Source organism: Podarcis pityusensis (assembly GCF_964106645.2).
Source record: "Podarcis pityusensis genome assembly, chromosome: 1".
Taxonomy (NCBI): Eukaryota; Metazoa; Chordata; class Lepidosauria; order Squamata; family Lacertidae; genus Podarcis; species Podarcis pityusensis.
The window spans coordinates 50,908,606-50,926,717 of NC_138028.1; the positions used below are offsets into that span (position 1 = coordinate 50,908,606).

The 18,112-nt window shown below is 41.1% G+C and overlaps 1 protein-coding gene across 3 annotated transcripts in view; it reads left to right on the forward strand.

The window, feature by feature from the left end:
* The window catches only part of AMBRA1 (autophagy and beclin 1 regulator 1), a 145,038-nt gene extending 129,521 nt beyond the window's left edge, over positions 1–15,517 (forward strand). For all 3 annotated transcript variants that reach the window (XM_081001446.1, XM_081001448.1, XM_081001447.1), the window contains one exon: positions 13,759–15,517. In XM_081001446.1, coding sequence (XP_080857572.1) covers positions 13,759–14,246 — 488 coding nt within the window. In that variant the 3' untranslated portion in view covers positions 14,247–15,517. The remainder of the gene's footprint in view (positions 1–13,758) is intronic.
* The last annotated feature ends 2,595 nt before the right edge of the window (positions 15,518–18,112 follow it).

Here is an 18,112-nt window from a genome sequence, read left to right on the forward strand (position 1 = left end):
GTGCCAAAGATTCTAGCAAAGGAAACTTTTCCTCTCTGTGTCACTTGCAGAGGTTTAGAAAACATTTCTCTCACACATAACAGACCACAAACGTTGTGTGAATTGCAAACATTTGCAAGTATGTTGGGGACTTCACTGAATGATGACAAGCAACTGATGGAAATCAGTTGTTGGTCACCAGCACTGTGTCTCCTCCTGCGCTCTTCTCTGTTGTTGTTTTTCTGCCAGCAGGTGCCCACATCTAAATAATGTTTTGATGCTTAGCTTCTGAAATAATGCTTGCCACCTACCCATAGTCTCTTTGGGAACATATGTTTCACTTAGACCTTAAGTATACTCTTTGGGGGGGGGGGGGGGAGAAGTACCAGAAGGCCAGACCTCAAGAGATACTGAATAACTGGCTTGATCTGGACTGTCTGAATACTAATAGGGCAAATCATTCCCTTCCACTAGCTGTTTGGAAACACTGCCCACCCTATGTTCTGACTTCAGTATATTGATTTGTTTTTATTATTATTCCTGTGCAACTCTGAGAGCTAGAGACTTTTAAAAGTTAAAGCTGGGATTCTGGAAATTCTTGTGAACGTGCTGGGTTTCAAGCTGGAAGCCAGATTCCTCCCACTGGTGTCATTTGTAAAAGGCCACTGACACAGAATGCATCAACCTGTGCACATAAGAAGGTTCACCAGAAAATCAGATTGTTTGGAGTCATCCATACTAAAGTAAATCCTTAAAACAATTTTATAGTGCTCCTGTTTATCAGCTGCCCTGTCATAGATGCTAGGCTTCCTTTGAACAAAGATATAGGGGTCTTTTCCATTGCCCTAAATAGAGATAGAGCATGTTAGTTTGTAGGACATAACACCTTGACTTGTCATCTCAGTAAGCAATTCACTTTTTGTTACAGGCACAGCTTCCGCTCGCAGCAGTTATAAAATCAGTTACTGTGAAGTGATTGCAATCTTTCCTTCAGGTTTCTATTTGAGGATAAATTCAGAAAGTAGATTTGCATCAGATATCAGGAACCACCACATTTGTCAGTAGATTGAGTGGATAATAATTGTGTTTGCTTCTAATGCTGAACTGTAGCTCCCCTACCCCCTGCTCTCCCAGCATGACCACCAGGAGAAAATTGGAAGCTTGTTTTCCCTATTTTTTATTATATATAGTCAATGTTACTTGAGAACCCTAAATTCTGCTCAGTCTTTAGTATAGCTTAATAAAGCAAGCCCTCTTCATAAAATGCAGTTTGAGATTGACTTCTTTTAGTAAATCATAGGTAAGACAAACCACAGTTTGTCCAGGTTTGGATGTCACAGTGTGAAGGAGAAACTTTTATATATATATATATATGATATTTTATTGAAAACATTTCAAATATAAAGCAGTAAACGAAAAAGAACAAAACACACAACTGTGTAAGGGGGGGCGGGCAACATTGTATGAATATATCCAAAAAAGAGAAGGAGAAACTTTCCAATTTCTCTTTCTGACATTGACCAAAGGAGGAGGGCCTGTGAAGTCCTGAGGCTTGCTGCAGCTCATCTTTATAATATTAAAACATGGTTTAATGTTACATGTGACCACAGAAACTGACTAATGCTGTGGGTTGGGGGTTGGTGTAAATACTATAAAGTTATTCTTTCTTCTCTGCATAGCTCTCTTGAAGAAGATATGTGGCAGCAATTTTACCCAATTATTATTTTAACTGAAGACAGATAAACACTAAGGGTAAACCCAGACGAGTATTTTACATGTATTTCATTTCACTTTTGCTCCTTATGAATCTCCACATGCTTCTTCCTCCCAAAATTAGACTCAGTAGCATTTTGTTTCCTATATATTTTTTTCACAATAAACATTGAAAAAGAGATTGAAGAACTTCAAGAAAATATGATACAGCGGCCAGTGACCAAGATCAGAATTAATGATGTGCTAAAGTGGCCCTTGGAATGTAAAATGTCGTTTACCTTCCCGCCGGAGCAGTACCTATTTATCTACTTGTACTTTGACGTGCTTTCTAACTGCTAGGTTGGCAGGAGCAGGGACTGAGCAATGGGAGCTCACCCCGTCGCGGGGATTTGAACCGCCGACCTTCCGATCAGCAACCCTTAGGCTCAGTGGTTTAGACCACAGCCACCCACGTCCTTGTAATGACTCATATTCACTGCTAAAGAATAGATGTAAAAATAAAAAAGTGTGATAATGATGCTGGGATAAGCAAATACATAGGAAGGACAAAACATCAGTCTAGACCTATCATACAAAAGCACGTACTAATTTAAATGAGGTAGAAAATTTCTTAAGGCACAACTAATGCATACAGTGATGGGTCCTTGGAATAGACTCCACCCTCAAAAAAATATCAGTAGCCATTCACACGAAGTGCCACATCATAAGATAAGCAACCATGCTCTACTCTCACCCACAAGACAAAATAAGAGTCAAATTTTGTGTTTCCTTTATTTGAAATATGTCCACACTAACTAATGGCAACTTACCCCGGGGGAGTGGAGGAGGAGAAAGAAAAGGCAAAATTAAAGTTAACAAAGAAGACTGACATGGAGGGCTTGAAACAATATTCAGACCTCATCTTTTAGAACTAAATATTTACTGTTCAGTCTAAACATGCTCAGATTGCTACTGGGTAGCAGAGTTCCTAATGTCTTCCACTTTAATCGATTAAGCTGAGAGAATTTAGAATTCCTGTTTCCCAGGTTTCCCATCAGTAATTTGATAGTTCATAAAGATAAGGTGTGGATGCCTCTGCAAGTCCTCACTACTACAGTTTATCTCACCCCCAATAGTAAGCTTTTGGGAAGGGAAGGGGACCAGCGGAGAGGGCTGGCTCCAAGCATTGCTGGGCTTGGTGCTTTCTCAGAAAAAGCCTGGAAAGCCCACATTTCCCCCAGAGCTTAGAACAACTGAACTGCTTACAAGGCAAGCCAGGGGGTGAGGAGAAGCTCAGCCATAACTATAAAAGCGAAGCAGTATTCTCTGCCAATCAAGTAACACAGTTAGGATTCAAAAATTCCTGAGTGAATATCCCAAGTCTGCCATGAACCCGCCATGCAGCCTTTGAAAATGATTGAATTTGTAAAATGGAATAAACATTTCCTACAGTATTTCCCCAGGAGGTTTTGTGGATTAATTAGTATTTGTAAAGAGCTTTGTTGATGTAAATCATTATGAGACTGAATAGTATTGGTGGCACTCAGCAGGATGATAACAGACATTACTCAGTTGGTTCAGTGATTACTTTGGAAGAAGACAGAAAAGGAGAAATGTGTATTACAAATGCCTTGGATTGCAGGCTTTCTTAATATGTATAATACTTTGCCAGGGCAGGGCACTTTTTATCACAGGTATCATGTGGAAAGACCTACAGCATAGCATTAGAAACAGGTCTTTGTCGCGTTGGTAAATGTAGCCCGTTTCCCCTTCTGCAGGGTTCTGCAGAGATTGTCTTTCTGAGAGTCTCTGCTCCTTCTTTGGAAGGATGACGATAATGTGAGTAAACTTATTAAAAGTGAATCCCTCTAGTGCAGATGTTTCCTTTTCTGTCAGTTAATTGCTGTCTTGTGTACTCTGTTGCTGCTGAAGCCTGCATCAATCAAAGAAATGTAAGTTTAGGCAAATGAAAATGACAAATGTTAGGCTCAAAGATCTCTTGCTGGTTAAAAATGTTTCCAGTACAAGGCAATATCCAATCCAATTCCACACTTTCAGTCCCATTGATTCCATGGGGGAGATTTAAGCACACGTTTAACTCTTTCATTGAAATAAACAGGACACAGATTTTGCTCATAATGGCTATTATTCTTATCACTTCTGGCCAAATACTGAGGTTGTCAACTTACAAATATGAGGGCACTGGCAGAACAGTGAAGGGGAACTGATCATATACCCAATCCTTGGCAAGTCGTCAAGCCTTTGACTTAATAATGAGAGCAATTGTTCTTAATGTTAAAATCAAATTCCTAAATAATTTGCAATGATGCAAAGGGAGATGGTGCAGCGTCTTGTCATCTTGATGTCAGGGTTTCTTCCATGACTTGGGATTTGTAGCCAATATATTTCAGAGTCCAATGAGAAGTCATATGGCATATGAGCTAGTGATAATCATCCTTGAACGAGTTTGTGGTCTTTTACCTTAAATATCTTTGTCCATTCCTGGGGGTCTCCAGTGCAGGGTGACTCTTCATTTTTCAGAACTTACTTCTGCAGTTATTCAGGTTCATGTAGAGTGTGTTGAACACACGTAGGAAAATCATTCTGGATGTAAAAGTTTCCCCAGATCCTTGGGAAATACCTCCTTTAACTACAGAGGCCTCCAATGTGGTTGCCAATTGCTTTGGAATCAAATTTTCAGGACTTTAGTCCTCCTTCAAATACAGTTAAGTCATTTTAAATGAGGAATCTGGTAGTTGCTTTCTGAATTTTGTATCCAATACCTGATCATTCTTTCAGACTGAGCAAAATGGATTGGAATTGTGGACTCGCACCAGTGTCCCTCTCTGTGGAATGAGATACCATGATGGTGACTGTATGTATAGGCAATAGGGTTTTGTTTTTTGTGCTGCACTGGACACATATATATATATATTTAATTTAAGTTGTGCTCATTGAGAGGCTGGCTTTGGGCTGTTTCAAAAACTTGGTGGGTCCGTTCTCTGAATGACATCCACCTAGAGCAAATTGCAGAACAGTTCAGGTGTTTGAAGGGTAGATTTTGCTTTAAGGTGATTTCCAGTGTGGGAACAACCAAAGTGAAAGGACAGCAGCTGCTTTCCCCTCTGTGTTACATCTGCTCACATCACCCAGTGTTTTTTTTTTTTTTTTAAAAGCAATTTATTAGGTTTTACAATAAAAATAAACATAGTAAGCAATATAACATTGATCTTAACATATTTTCACATTTTCTTTGGACTTCCTCACATCTCCCGCTCCCACTTTCATCGTTATAACATTTTGTCAGCAATTTATCATCTTATTTAAGTTCTTATATCCCTTCTATATTTCATAATCTTATAATTCTCAGAAGGAGCTAAATTTCACAGTCTTACTTATTTTCTTAAAAACTTCTAAATTTAGTGGTGCTCAGTTATTTTGATCTAGCATCTTATTTAGCATTCACTCAAATTACAATACTTTTGTAAATAGTTCTTAAATTTCTTCCAGTCCTCCTCACACATCACCCAGTGTTTTCTTTCCTGAGTTGGTTTTTCAGCTGGTTTGAATTTAGTCATTTATTTGCTGTCATTTTCCCTTCTAAGATTGAATGAGGTTTAAGGGCACATAGCAAACTTCATTTTCACCATTTTAGAGGGTTATGTCAAGAATGCCCCTAGGCACCCTTTTTGCTTTACTTATAGAACCCATTGCTAAAAAGGATTTATGGGTAGCAGGGAAAAAGAGGGTTGTATATTTAGGAACTAGTGAACTTAAGATGTTCCAACCATTTTAGAATTATTAACCTTTCCCCCCCCCAGGTATTATGAAAAAGACAAAAAGGTTCCTTGTCATAAAATTATTCTAAATCAAAGTTATTTACTTCTAAGGGTAAAATGCATGCAGTGAAGCACAAAAATTAAATACCTTGCAATCATCTTATCAAATAGTATAAAAGATCTATAGAACTCAACTTCCTACCTTTAATTAAACTTTTTAAATCCCCTGTAATATTAAAGAAATTATACAGTATCCTTCCCGGACAGAATTTCATGTATAATAATGAATCTGCTTCTTAAAATCTCTCCCACCTGCACACACATACACACATGCAATTAATAAGCAGTCCTTTTTTTTTAAGGGGGCACTCAAGGGTATGCAGTATTGGCACCTCTTTTTTGTTGTTAAAAAGTGTGGCACTTACTGTAACAACTTTATGGTGAGAACCGGCACCTATTTTTCTAAGAAACCACCAAAAAACCACCAAAAACTGGTATCAAATACAGTAATGTTCTTTTTTCTAATAGGGTTATAATATATGGACTACTGGCGATGTCAGTTTTCCAAACTATTGTTTCTGTGTGGGCCATATAAAAGCTATGGCAGTCTGATAGCAAGGTGATCAAAACAAGCAAGAAGACCAAAAAGTACCCAAGCAATCATTTATGTTGCCCAGAGATCAGAGTTAAGAATCCCACAGGTCTCCATGAAAGGAGTATCATAAAATGTCGCTGCTGGATATCCATTATCACCAGTGGAGGAATTCTAAACACTCAAAACTCTGCTTTTTTAAAAAAAACTAACAAGAAAAAGGATGCAACAGGACTGTAAATGTTCTTTCACCATGGAGAAACGGAACTTAAGTATATATGAGTAATATAGTTGTTTCCACTTTTTCATATTTGCAAATAAATGTCATGCAAACAGCAGTAAATTATTAGTTTTTATAACACCAAGCAAAAGGACTCCAAGGGCTAGTTTAAGTAGATAGAAAGCTAATTAGTCTTGTTTTAGATGCAAGACCAGTCTTTGTCATGTTGGGGGGAAATAATTGATTATGCTGGTGGTTTCTTGTCTTGTTGTAAACAACCCTAGGGTGTTTACTGAAGGCTGTTCATTGAGAAGATCAGTAATGGTCAGCAACAATTCTAGTAAGACACCTGCCCACATTTATTAATCCTCCTCTAAATGCAAAGTTGCATGTGCAGGGTATATGGTGTGTTGGGTTGCAAATTTTGTATGAAGCAATGGTGAGTCCCAGCGAATCTAGCCAGTATTCTGCATGGACAGAGTGTGTGTTCTAGAGCTCTTTACATAATCTTTTGCAACATGCATGGTATTCCACGGCAGATATTAGTGTTCCCTTGGGAGATGAGTTTGTGTAGACAGGGCTTTTTAAAGCAAGAACTTTAAAAACTACTCGATTCGAAAAATATCTCCTGAACAATGAACCATATGGAACAATGCTATTTCATTTATTTATACAATCATGATTAGAGGCAAATTTATAAAACTGTGATCTAAATACCATATGGCACCCACCTGCTTATAATTTCATTCGTTATAAAAAGATATTTGGGACTCAGAGCTCAGCTGCACTCATTAGCGCATGGGAGCTGCTTCCTTATGTTGAAATTCCACTGTGACTCAATACATGTTCATAACCAGGAGCCATTTGAATCACTCTTTCCCACCTGAATATATGATCTCCCTCCCTCCTGGCTCTGTAATATCCCAATAACCAGCTGCATAATTGGCTTAGATTAACAAATTTACAGGAGTTGCATGGCACCATAAAGTAGTAGATTCAGGTAGGTAGCTGTGTTGGTCTGACGCAGTCGAAATAAATTAAAAAGTTTAAAAATTGTCCTGTAGCAATACTGTAGCTTATACCCAGAACAAACTTAGTTGGTCTCTAAGGTGCTACTGGACAATTTTTTATTTTTTTCATAAAATAGTAGTTCTCATGATGTTCCAACTGATTATATTGAGCCTTTTTTATAGGTGGGGCATCAAAATTGTTACATATCACCAATACATAAGCATGGTACATCTAAATTACTAATAAAGCCTGAAAAGGGGATAGTGTCCAGGAATGAATATCTATGCAAAACAGCATTGGAAAAGCTCTTGAGATACTTTCTTCTATTGCTGCTGCTTGTTACTTTGGGTAATGGTTGACATTCAGCTAAACATTCAGCCTTTAGATAATAATAATAATAATAATAATAATAATAATAATAATAATAATATTTTTTACTTATATCCCGCCCTCCCCAGCCGAAGCCGGGCTCAGGGCGGCTAACAACAATCAAATAGTCAAACAATCAAATAATCAAACATTCTAAAAACATTTCATTATAAAAATTAATTAAAATCAAATTAATGGCAACCGTTAAGCAAAATTCTGTGCAGGTTGCCAGAGGAGGGAGTCAGGCTGCGCCCTGACCAAAGGCCTGGTGGAACAACTCTGTGTTGCAGGCCCTGCGGAAAGATGTCAAGTCCTGCAGGGCCCTAGTCTCTTGTGACAGAGCATTCCACCAGATTGGAGCCGCAGCCGAGAAAGCCCTGGCTCTATTTGAGGCCAGCCTAACCTCTCTGTGGCCTGGGACCTTCAGGATGTTTTTATTTGCAGACTGTAGGTTCCTCTGTGAGGCATACCAGGAGAGGCGGTCCCGTAGGTACGAGGGTCCTAGGCCGTATAGGGCTTTAACGGTTAAATCCAACACCTTAAACCTGATCCTGTACTCCACCGGGAGCCAGTGCAGCTGGTACAGTACCGGATGAATGTGATCTCGCAGCGAGGACCCCATAAGGACTCTCGCCGCGACATTCTGCACCCGCTGGAGTTTCTGGGTCAGTCTCAAGGGCAGCCCCACGTAGAGCGAGTTACAATAATCCAGTCTGGAGGTGACCGTCACGTGGATCACAGTCGCTAGGTCAGGGCGAGAGAGATAAGGGGCCAACTGCTTAGCTTGGCGGAGATGAAAAAATGCCGCCTTTGTTATAGCTGTAATCTGCGCCTCCATAGAGAGGGAGGTATCAAAGATTACACCCAAACTCTTAACGGACGGTGCTGGCACTAATTGCACCCCCGCAAGAGATGGGAGTTGCCCCCTCAATCCCGTATCGTCCCGTCCCAGCCAGAGGACCTCTTTCTCCGAAGGATTTAACTTCAACCGGCTCCCACGTAACCATCCAGCCACAGCTTCCAAACATCTGGTCAGTGTGTCTGGGGCCGAGTCAGGATGGCCATCCATCAACAGATAGAGTTGGGTGTCATCGGCATACTGATGGCAACCCAGCCCAAAACTCCAGACAAGCTGGGCGAGGGGGCTGCATCCATTTCTCTTACACTGAGGAAAGAGTGCTGCACCTTTTTACAATGTGCAATTCAATTCTTGTCATCTGGGGAAACACCTGTTGCATTTGCTGAAGTTGGCTCATGCCACAATAAACGTGTGCATCTTTAAAGGTGCCGCGGGACTCTCTGTTCTTGCTGCACATGATGAAAACTGCTTCCTGTCTGAAATTTGTTAGATGGAAGTGCTAATACATTCAGGGGAGGGAGAGGGGGAAATGAGCTTGGCCAAGAGAGCAACAGGGCAAATGCTGATGCCTTGTGGGCCTAACAATGCTGCTGAAGATGAAGCCCTTGGTAAAAATGCTAGCTTCGGCTTCTCTGCATTTCCTAGTCTTTATTAATCAGATCACTCCTGACATGATAAATTACCAAGCAGCCAGCCCTGCTGTGAAATCAGCACCTGCTGCTTCTGGGACTAGGCAACAGCCCCAGCCCCTGGAATTTTGCCCTTGCCGCAGAATTAAAACAGATGACTTGTGTGGAAGAGGAAGCCAGGAAGGAAGAGCATGTTGGCATGTTCTGCCTGAAAGGCTCAGCACATCCTAGGGCTTGCAAGTAAAGCAATAGCTGACAAGTGTGGTAGACTTACATTTCTAAAAAGGATGAGCTCCTCATTTTATATGACAAAGATGTACAAAGGGAAGACGTCAGGTGCTAAGAAATATTTAGATGGCTTCTAGTACTTGGGGCTGGTTTTGTTCACATAAAGCAGAAGGTCTATGGATGTAGTTAATGGATGTATCTACCTCACTCAAGTCATTCCAACAGTATCCAATGAAAGATGTTAGATTTAGCTAAAGCTTGAATGCCCTTGAGATAAGGATAGGATTTGCTAATAATAAGAGAGAATGCCTGAAGGTCATCCTTGCTTGAAGATGGTCACCCTTTCCTGATGTATTCTCAGCAGATGGGTAAGTGCAGTGAAGTTTTTTGCTATGAATAGCTTCAGAGAGGAGAAACAACATGGACCCACCTCCCCTTTTCCTTGTTGTCCACTAGCTATAGTAATACTGCATTAGTTACTGGACTGGAGTCTTCTTGAAATGAAAAAGCTGTTCACCTTCTCTGTGCCATGCATAATTTTATAAACTTCTGTCATCACGCCACTCCTTACTCGTCTTTTCTCATTTGTGTAATATAATTTGCTTAAATACAGCTTACATTTACTGAAAAATCTTCAGATGTGGTTGATGGAAGTCCAAAACATTGTATAAGATAAGAAAATACGTTATATGATTTGTGGAAATTTTATGTAAAAATCAATATATATAATAAATATAATAAATACAGCTTACATTTATAGCTGTGATTCGCATAAACTGGGATTTTGGTCACCCAAAATGTAGATGTTAAGGATGGAGAAAGAACAAAAAGTCTTGTAGCACGTTAAGGTCTTAAGCAAATTATTTAGGCATTCCAATGTCTTGTAGCCATTTTAGTACTTTGCAGCAACACAGTCTTGTAGCATCTTAATGACTAACATGTATTACTGTATACCATCATATTTTTTTAGTCTTGAAGGTGCTACAAGACTTTGTTGTTTTTCATGTAGCAGACGGTCATGGCTACTCTGAATTTTGGAATGTTTAAACTAAGCACATGCTGACTGGGGTAATATTTTCTTCTGAGTGTATTGGGGAATGCTTTGAGAAACTTGGGATGCCAAACTCATGGTAGAACATGGCTGTAAACTTCTCCAAGTTATCACCAAGGCTGCTCTGGGTGTATATATTTTGTTCTACAGCTTAGGATAGAAGATATATTTGTATAAAAGAAGAGAAGATCACCTCTAGGAGTGTCCCTCCTTTTCCTGCAATCCCCCAGTTGTTGTTTTTTGGCCATTTTTTCATAGAGATACCACCCATGATAGCTATTCTATACCTCAGCTGTAGGAGGCCTGCCTCAAGTCCTGCTTGTGGGCTACCCATATATATCTCATTCGCCACTGTGAGAACAGGATGCTGGACTAAGTGGGCCTTTGGCCTGATCCAGTCAGCAGGTTCTTACGTTTTTATATGCCACAATGTCAACATCTCTTTCCTGGCTACCTCAGATATCAACTGAAGTGTTATCTTTGTCTCAGTATATATATCAGTATGTATGTAACTTGCCTTTAACCTCATCCAGCATTTTGTTGCTCATTCATCCAGTTTCAAGAGGTTTTGGTTTTTTTAACACTCTTCACAGTCCTCTTGGGTTTTTGCTATCCTGAATAATGTGTCATCCATAAACTGGACTAACTTACTGCTCATCTCTGACCCCAGATCACTTTATGAATAAGCTAAATAGCATTGATTCCAATTAAGATTCTTTGTCATTATCTACTTTTAGCACCTAATGTCAGTATTGCTTATTAACAGTTTTCATCCCAGGGGAAAGCTGTAGTGTAAACAGTATGTAAAAAGCATTTTCCTTAGAGAAAAACATTCTCATGTAGCTTACTTGAACTCCTTTCTGTTTGCTTAATGCTATGGGAACTTAGAGGAGCATTTGATGGTACATTGCATGCTTTTCTAGTACACATTTGACAGAAAATCTGCTTCCATACTCTGCACACCTGTGCTTCTAGTATCTTTGTACTGTGGCAAATAATTCCAAGCTATATTGGGTACATAACTGTGTGTTAAGTGTTAGTTTATTTTGCTTTTCATTCAACATTAGTTTTTAAGCTGTTGTTTTTTCCAATGTTCTGTTCAGTTTGCCTGTTGCTTAGGAAGCATTTGGCCACTTCTTCCTCTCTTGTAATTGGTCCTGATGGCTCTTTGAAGGCTGGAAGAAAGATTTATATCTTTAATAAGGATCAGGTAGCCTGTGGCTGCTGCATCCCTCTATGGAGCAATTCAGAACATTCCATTGAATAAGGATATTTCTTTTCAGCAGCCTATAAGGGAGAGGCAGCTAATTGCTGATCTTTCCACCAGGCTGTTCCAGTGAGCCATTTTTTTCCCCCTAGCTACAATTATTCCTTGGGGCACCATTCTTTCCACAATTCATGATTCTTTGAGGGCTTGAAGAATAGGCAGTGCTTTTTTCCACAGTCTGAGAGGAAAGGGGGCAGTGACTTGTTTAGTAAGCAGACACAATTGAAAAATGTGCATACCTCTTATTTCCACTTTTGGTTGAGCAATCCAACAGCGGACCACTTTTTTGCATCACATTTGGATGCAGGTCATGAGGGTGTAGGCCTTGGGACTGCAAAGCACATTATTCTGCTAATCCAATTTTAAAACGTTGATTTCAAAAAGGATGCCTTTACTTTAAACCTGTGTTGAGTTGTGCACTCCACAGCTTAGTTGACTGCCAAATGATTTTTGTGGTTGAAAGGTAACTTCAAAATGTTCAGCCAGTTTTCAAGTATTTATTGGGACAAGTCTCATGCTATGTGGGAACCTATAAATAAGAGCTCATTTACAAGCGCGCGCGCACCCCCCCCCCAATGAATTTGAAATTAGATTTTATATATATATTATCAGTGTGAAAAAATATTTTCTTGGTTGAAGGCTATATGCTGGTTCCATACTTTGCTGTCCTTAAGGTAGCAACATTGAAATAAATGAAATTTAAGCTAGTCATGATTTCAGTGGTTCTACTCTATGACTACATTAGATTCAACCCTATGAATCTATTGCTGGATATTATCTAGGTGGAAGATTTGCTAGGATTGGAAGTGGTTGGTATCTTGTTTCTGTAGTAGATGTTTTCATGAACCACTTAATGTTGCAGCATGTACTATTTTAAGCAAAAATTCAAATGAAATGTTAATAGGAAAGAAATTGGTTATTTGCCGCTGACAGTAGCAAGCAGTGGTCCAGTAGGCAGTCAAATAGTACTTTAGTGTATACTAGTTGCTTTAACACTTGAACTCCCTTGGTCCCAATCTTCTACCTCTTATGTGCAACATTCCATCACTGTTGGGAGAATAGGCTTGATGTGGAGCTGGGCTGAGGGGGTAGGTTGCTGCTGGCCTTTCAAACAGTGGAACTGAAGAGGTCTCGGTGGGGCACACAACACTGAAGAAATGTGTCATATCCAGTAGGTGCCCATTGTATGAAAACCTAGCCATGTTCCAGAACTTAAACAGAGGAGCAGAAGCCCCACATGATGAAACTGTTGCAGGATGACCCCATTGCATACTGTGGGTGTGGGGATGGATGTTTGAATGTTTCACCACATGAAGTACCTGGTGCTCTTACATAATTAGCTAGTTAAATTAGCTTTTCATTAGCCTTCTCTTGACATGACACATTAGCTTTTGTGGTCAAACAATCAGTTCACACACTTGTGGAAGGTAATGGTGCAGCCCAGCAATAAATGTGTGACTGCTGCTTGTCTATTTTAACTCCTACATATAAATTACAAAAGAATAGTGCTGTGGCTGCTGCAAAGAGGGGTTTGAATTTTTCTGAAGTACAAAAAATAGGGTATGTACTGCTCACAAATTGATAAACACGTAAAAGAACACATTCCTGAAGGAAGATATGTGAAATGAGTACAACAAACGAGTACTCAACATGCAGTGATTATACAAATGCTATTTGAAACCACCAGGCTAATTGTAGGCAATTTAAACATTTGAGAATTTTTTAGGACATAGTAGAATCCTATACATGCTGCTTGCTTTCCCAACTGGTGTGCATCATCCTATTCTCTCCTTGCCTATTTCATGGCCTTTTTGTGCCACAGATTTCTGCCTTTCAGGCATTGGCTGAAAGCTATTTTTATATGCTCAGGCTTTTGACAGCATTTAAGTGTGGTGAGATTTTATCCATACATTTCCTGCTATAATATTATTTTCTGTTTTACCTTGTTGTATTATTGTAGTGTGTGTGTGCGTGTGCGTGCGGCTGTTTTAAATAATGTTGTCAGCTGCCTTTTTGATGAAAAGATAGGGATACCAATCTTCTAAACAAAAATTAAGCTGCCTCCCTCTTCCTCTCTTCCAGGTGGTCCAGAATATGGGGCTTCTGGGGAGGATGCTCTGATCCGAATCCAAAGGCTGATGGCTGAGGGTGGCATGACTGCTGTGGTCCAGCGAGAGCAAAGCACCACCATGGCATCCATGGGTGGTTTTGGCAACAATATCATTGTGAGTCACCGGATCCACCGCAGTTCTCAAACTGGCACTGAATCCATTGGAACAGATGGTAGCTCAGCTCAGCCATCCACTTCCCAGGAGCTGTTATCTGAGCTTGAAGGACGAACCCTTTCTGAGTCCATGCAGGTGACAGAGCGTGGCTCGAGCCCACGGACGTCCTCTGACGAGGTGGAGGGAGAAGAAGCTAGTGGGCAGAGCCTGTCAGAGCAGGCTCAGTCCTTAATGGACACTGAGGGACCAGTTGAGTACAGTGACCTAAGTAATAATAACCATCTTCCTGACAATACCAACTTCTACAGTAATGGTGGCACCAGTGGAGAATCTCGGAACAGGTAGAGGTGAATTGTATGTTGGTGCTACTCTTGTACTGCTAAGCAGAGACTTGTACCTCACAGCTGACCAGGAACTGAAGGAGTAGGAGATTTTGGCTCTGACCAGATGCTGGTAACCCAGTGGGCATTGGTATATAGGGGTGGGAGATGAGAGGGAGACCATCAGTTGTATAGGAGGATCCTTAAAGAGGTTTTATTCTGTGTCTTAGCTTCCCGCATTCGTTTTGCTGCACATTTTCTACAGTAGCTGTAATAAACCTTGATATTCAGCTGAGCCTTATGTAAATTTCTCAGCTCACTGGCTACAGGAATCCATTAAGCTTTGCCCTAACCCTGCAGTGCTTTTAATGTTACTCTTTGTTTTGGGTTTTTTATTTTTTAAAAAAACGCTTTCCCTTCTTTTGACTTACCAGCTCATCAGATAAAAAAGGACTGTAGTCTCTTCCTTTTGGAGACCTGAAACCTTTATTGAGTGTGTATGTTTAAGTGCTACTGTGGAGGGGATTTGCACCAGAGTGGATTTATCTTCCAGGCCAGAGTTCTACTCCCTGCCACCCTGCTAGCAAGTGCTAGACAACTCTTCAGGAATTGAAGATTTGGATGGCTTGAGAGAATGCAGACTGGATGAGGCAAGGTAGTCTTCTCCAGGGCTCTGTTCTACTCTTCTTTCCAGCCCAGAACTGGAGGTGGGGAGAGCTGTGCTTGGGCTTCACCATCCCTTCATGCTCAGGAACCTCTCGGGAGTGTGGGCCTTTTGTTTTAAGAGTATCTACTTTGTATGCAAGCAGGACCCTCTTAGGGGCTGCTGTGGGTGGGGCAACATTATAGTTGTAAAGCATGTGGGTAGGGTGGGAACCGCACCCCAGTAAAGATGGCACTTAGACAGAAGTTGCCCAGGACTTCGCACCCCTTGCTGTGCCAATAATAGTAATTCAACCTGGCGAGGCTTGGCGGGATCATGGTGCCATGGCCAGGTTGCACTTCCCTGTGTGGGGCGGGGTGGGGCGGGTGGGAAGAGAGGGTTAGCTCCGCGTCAGAGCGTGAGGTATGTGTCTGTGATGTAAGGTGTTGCATGTGAAAAACCTTGACCTTGTACATGTAGTTTCTAGTGGAGAAATCAAGGCGCTGATATTTTTTTGTTTCTAGTCTAAAATGTGATTTTCCTTTTCGTTTGTAACTCTCCATCCCAGTGAGCTTGTAGCAGGAAGGTAGGGGGAGAGTGTGCTAATGAGGGAAACACCAAAGATCAACGTCATTAAAATATGACAAACCCTTCTCTGGACTCCTGTCTTCTCTTGTGGGTAAGGGCTTGGGTTGAATGTATTTGGAATAATGGGCTCATGCTTGTGCCATCCTGTTCACTTGACCATCCTTTGGGGGAAGAGGGGAGCTTTCTCCTGAAAGTCCCAGGAAAAATGTGTGGGAGAGGGTCTTCTCTGCTTGACTCTGGAAACAAGCAGTATAGGCCTGCTTTGCTAAGAAACTGAATTCTTTTAAGCTTTGGGGGTTTTTTTATTTAAAAAAATCATCTTGGAGGAGAAGAAAGGAAACAGCCAGTTACCCTGCTGGTGCAGGAAAGTGAATTTACCCTGATACTTTTGAGAAATGCTTACACAGCACCTGCAAGAGACTGCCCTCAGCCTAGCTCCTGTGTCTTCTCAGCACCATGAGTGCATGACAATAAATAAAGCCTATTGTTAAGTAGCTCTTATGCTCACAGTCAGAGGAGTCTGTTAGAGAACATTAAGCAAACGTTTCCTTAAATCACAGCATGGAAATGAACTTTAAATCAAATCAGCTGGCTGCCAGGCCTCATCAGAGTGTTAATGAAGCACTAAAATCTGCCCTGTGCCAGTTGCACTTCTGAGCTACAGGAGCCTCGGCCAGATAATGGAATTCCCATCTATAGCTTTGCCGCATGCCTACATGGGAATAGACTAATGCCTAGAGTTCACAAATGGTTCACCACACAGGACAAAAGCGGGTATGTGAGATGGGGGTGTGGTGGATTGGGAAGGCTTGCATTACATTAGCAGGAGAGTGAATCAGGGTGTTTCATGCAAAAGACTACATTTTTTCTAAAGTCTCCTTCTTCCCTAAGAACTTGCAGAGAATACCTGCCAGACGAGTTCTTAATTGCCTTTCCCTGCCACTGGTGACCAAACAGCAAGGCTGAAGGTCCTGGTGTTAAATAGAAAACTATTATTTCTTTTGGTGCCGTTTCTTGAAAGGAATTTGGAGCCTCAGGTTTGTTTTTTTCTTCTCAGAAGACTGGCCAGGACTTTTGTTTTGTTTTTGCAATTATTGAGCTGCACATAGATTTTAAATTTCATAATGAGCCAGTGTTTTCCAATATCTGGGTTGAGGCAACATATTTTTGACATGTTTGCTATTACCAAGCCAGGAGACAGAATAAAAATACTGAACATTATGAAATGATATTGGTGGGTCTCTTATGTAAAATACACAGGTTCTGGTGATAAGTTAACTTCTTCCCTCCCTGGTTTTCATCACACTGAAATAATGTCTGAACAGTGCAACCCACATGGTAGGGTTGAACACACAGGTCTGTCTTACGGAATTGGCATCCACCAAGGGTGCTGATTCCATGGGAAGCCCCCTCCTGTGCACAATTAGACCTGCCCATGTGATGTGCTGCGTTATTTGTAGTTTGGGATCACTCCATATTCAACTCAAATGCTGTGGGGTGTGAATGAAGCCTGACCAATCAGATCTTCTAGCTGCAGCCTAATCAGCTTTTCTTAATGGACTCTGTTCCTCTGGAAAAGGGACATGAAAACTTTCTTAAGAGCTAGGTAATGTTTTAAAAAACATAATAATTTTGAATCCTGTTGCCTGGGGTATGAAAAGCAGGTAGGATCTGCCAACGCTGCAGACAACATTTGTGATGAAGATGCAAACGCTGGATGGACGGACTACAAAATGTGAACAGCCCTAGGAGGCAGTAATGAGCAGTGGGTAGGTACCACGTCTTTCCCCACTCCCCCCAAGTTGTACTGATTACAGCGAATTTACTGTGTTGAGTCAGTGGGTAGACTTGGTGCCTCTAAAGTCTGGTAATGCTTGAATTAAAGGGGTGCCAGGGGGACCCAACCCCTTTTGTGATGTCCCCCTTAGCTACTATTTTTTTGAAATCTAAAGCATGATGGAGCTAAAACAGGGAGGGGGTGTTGAGTTCATTAAGCCAGCTCACTTTCCTTTATAATTCAAGCACTAATGCTTGGGATGACAGCAGTGCACACAAAGGACACATACATAACCATGTCATATTGCATACTTTTGCCTCTGGTATATCTGAGTTGGTCCTCCAGCTGCTCTGGAAATGCCTTTTGATGGGTGGGATATAAATAAACGGCAGTGGGAACCTCTGAGCCCACCTCTTATGCTAGGGAAGCGCAACCTGTGGTCCTGTGCAGATGTTGTTGGACTCCAGCTCCCTTCAGCTCCATGTAACATGGCTAATGCTCTAAGATGGTGGGAATTGCAATCTAGCAACATCTGGAACGCTGCAGGTTTACCACCCTCCCCTTACACTGTATCTGCACCTCTACATCTCCATAGCTTCTCATTGCATTCAGTTGCATCACTAGCCTTTTGCAGATGTATTTTGTTTGTGTTCTCACACATGAGCAGGGTAGTGCCAAGGAGCTACACTTTTGGCATTGACTAACCCTTCCCTTGGTGTCTACTCTGCACAGCGAGTCACATACCTATTATCTATTCCTTCCACAATAAAGGGGAAGGATGGGTTTCATAAGACCAACGTTATTTATTTTGAGGACTACTGTCTGATGAACACAGTGGTGTCTTGTGTTGCACCACTAGAACATGCAGCTTTCCATTGGCTGG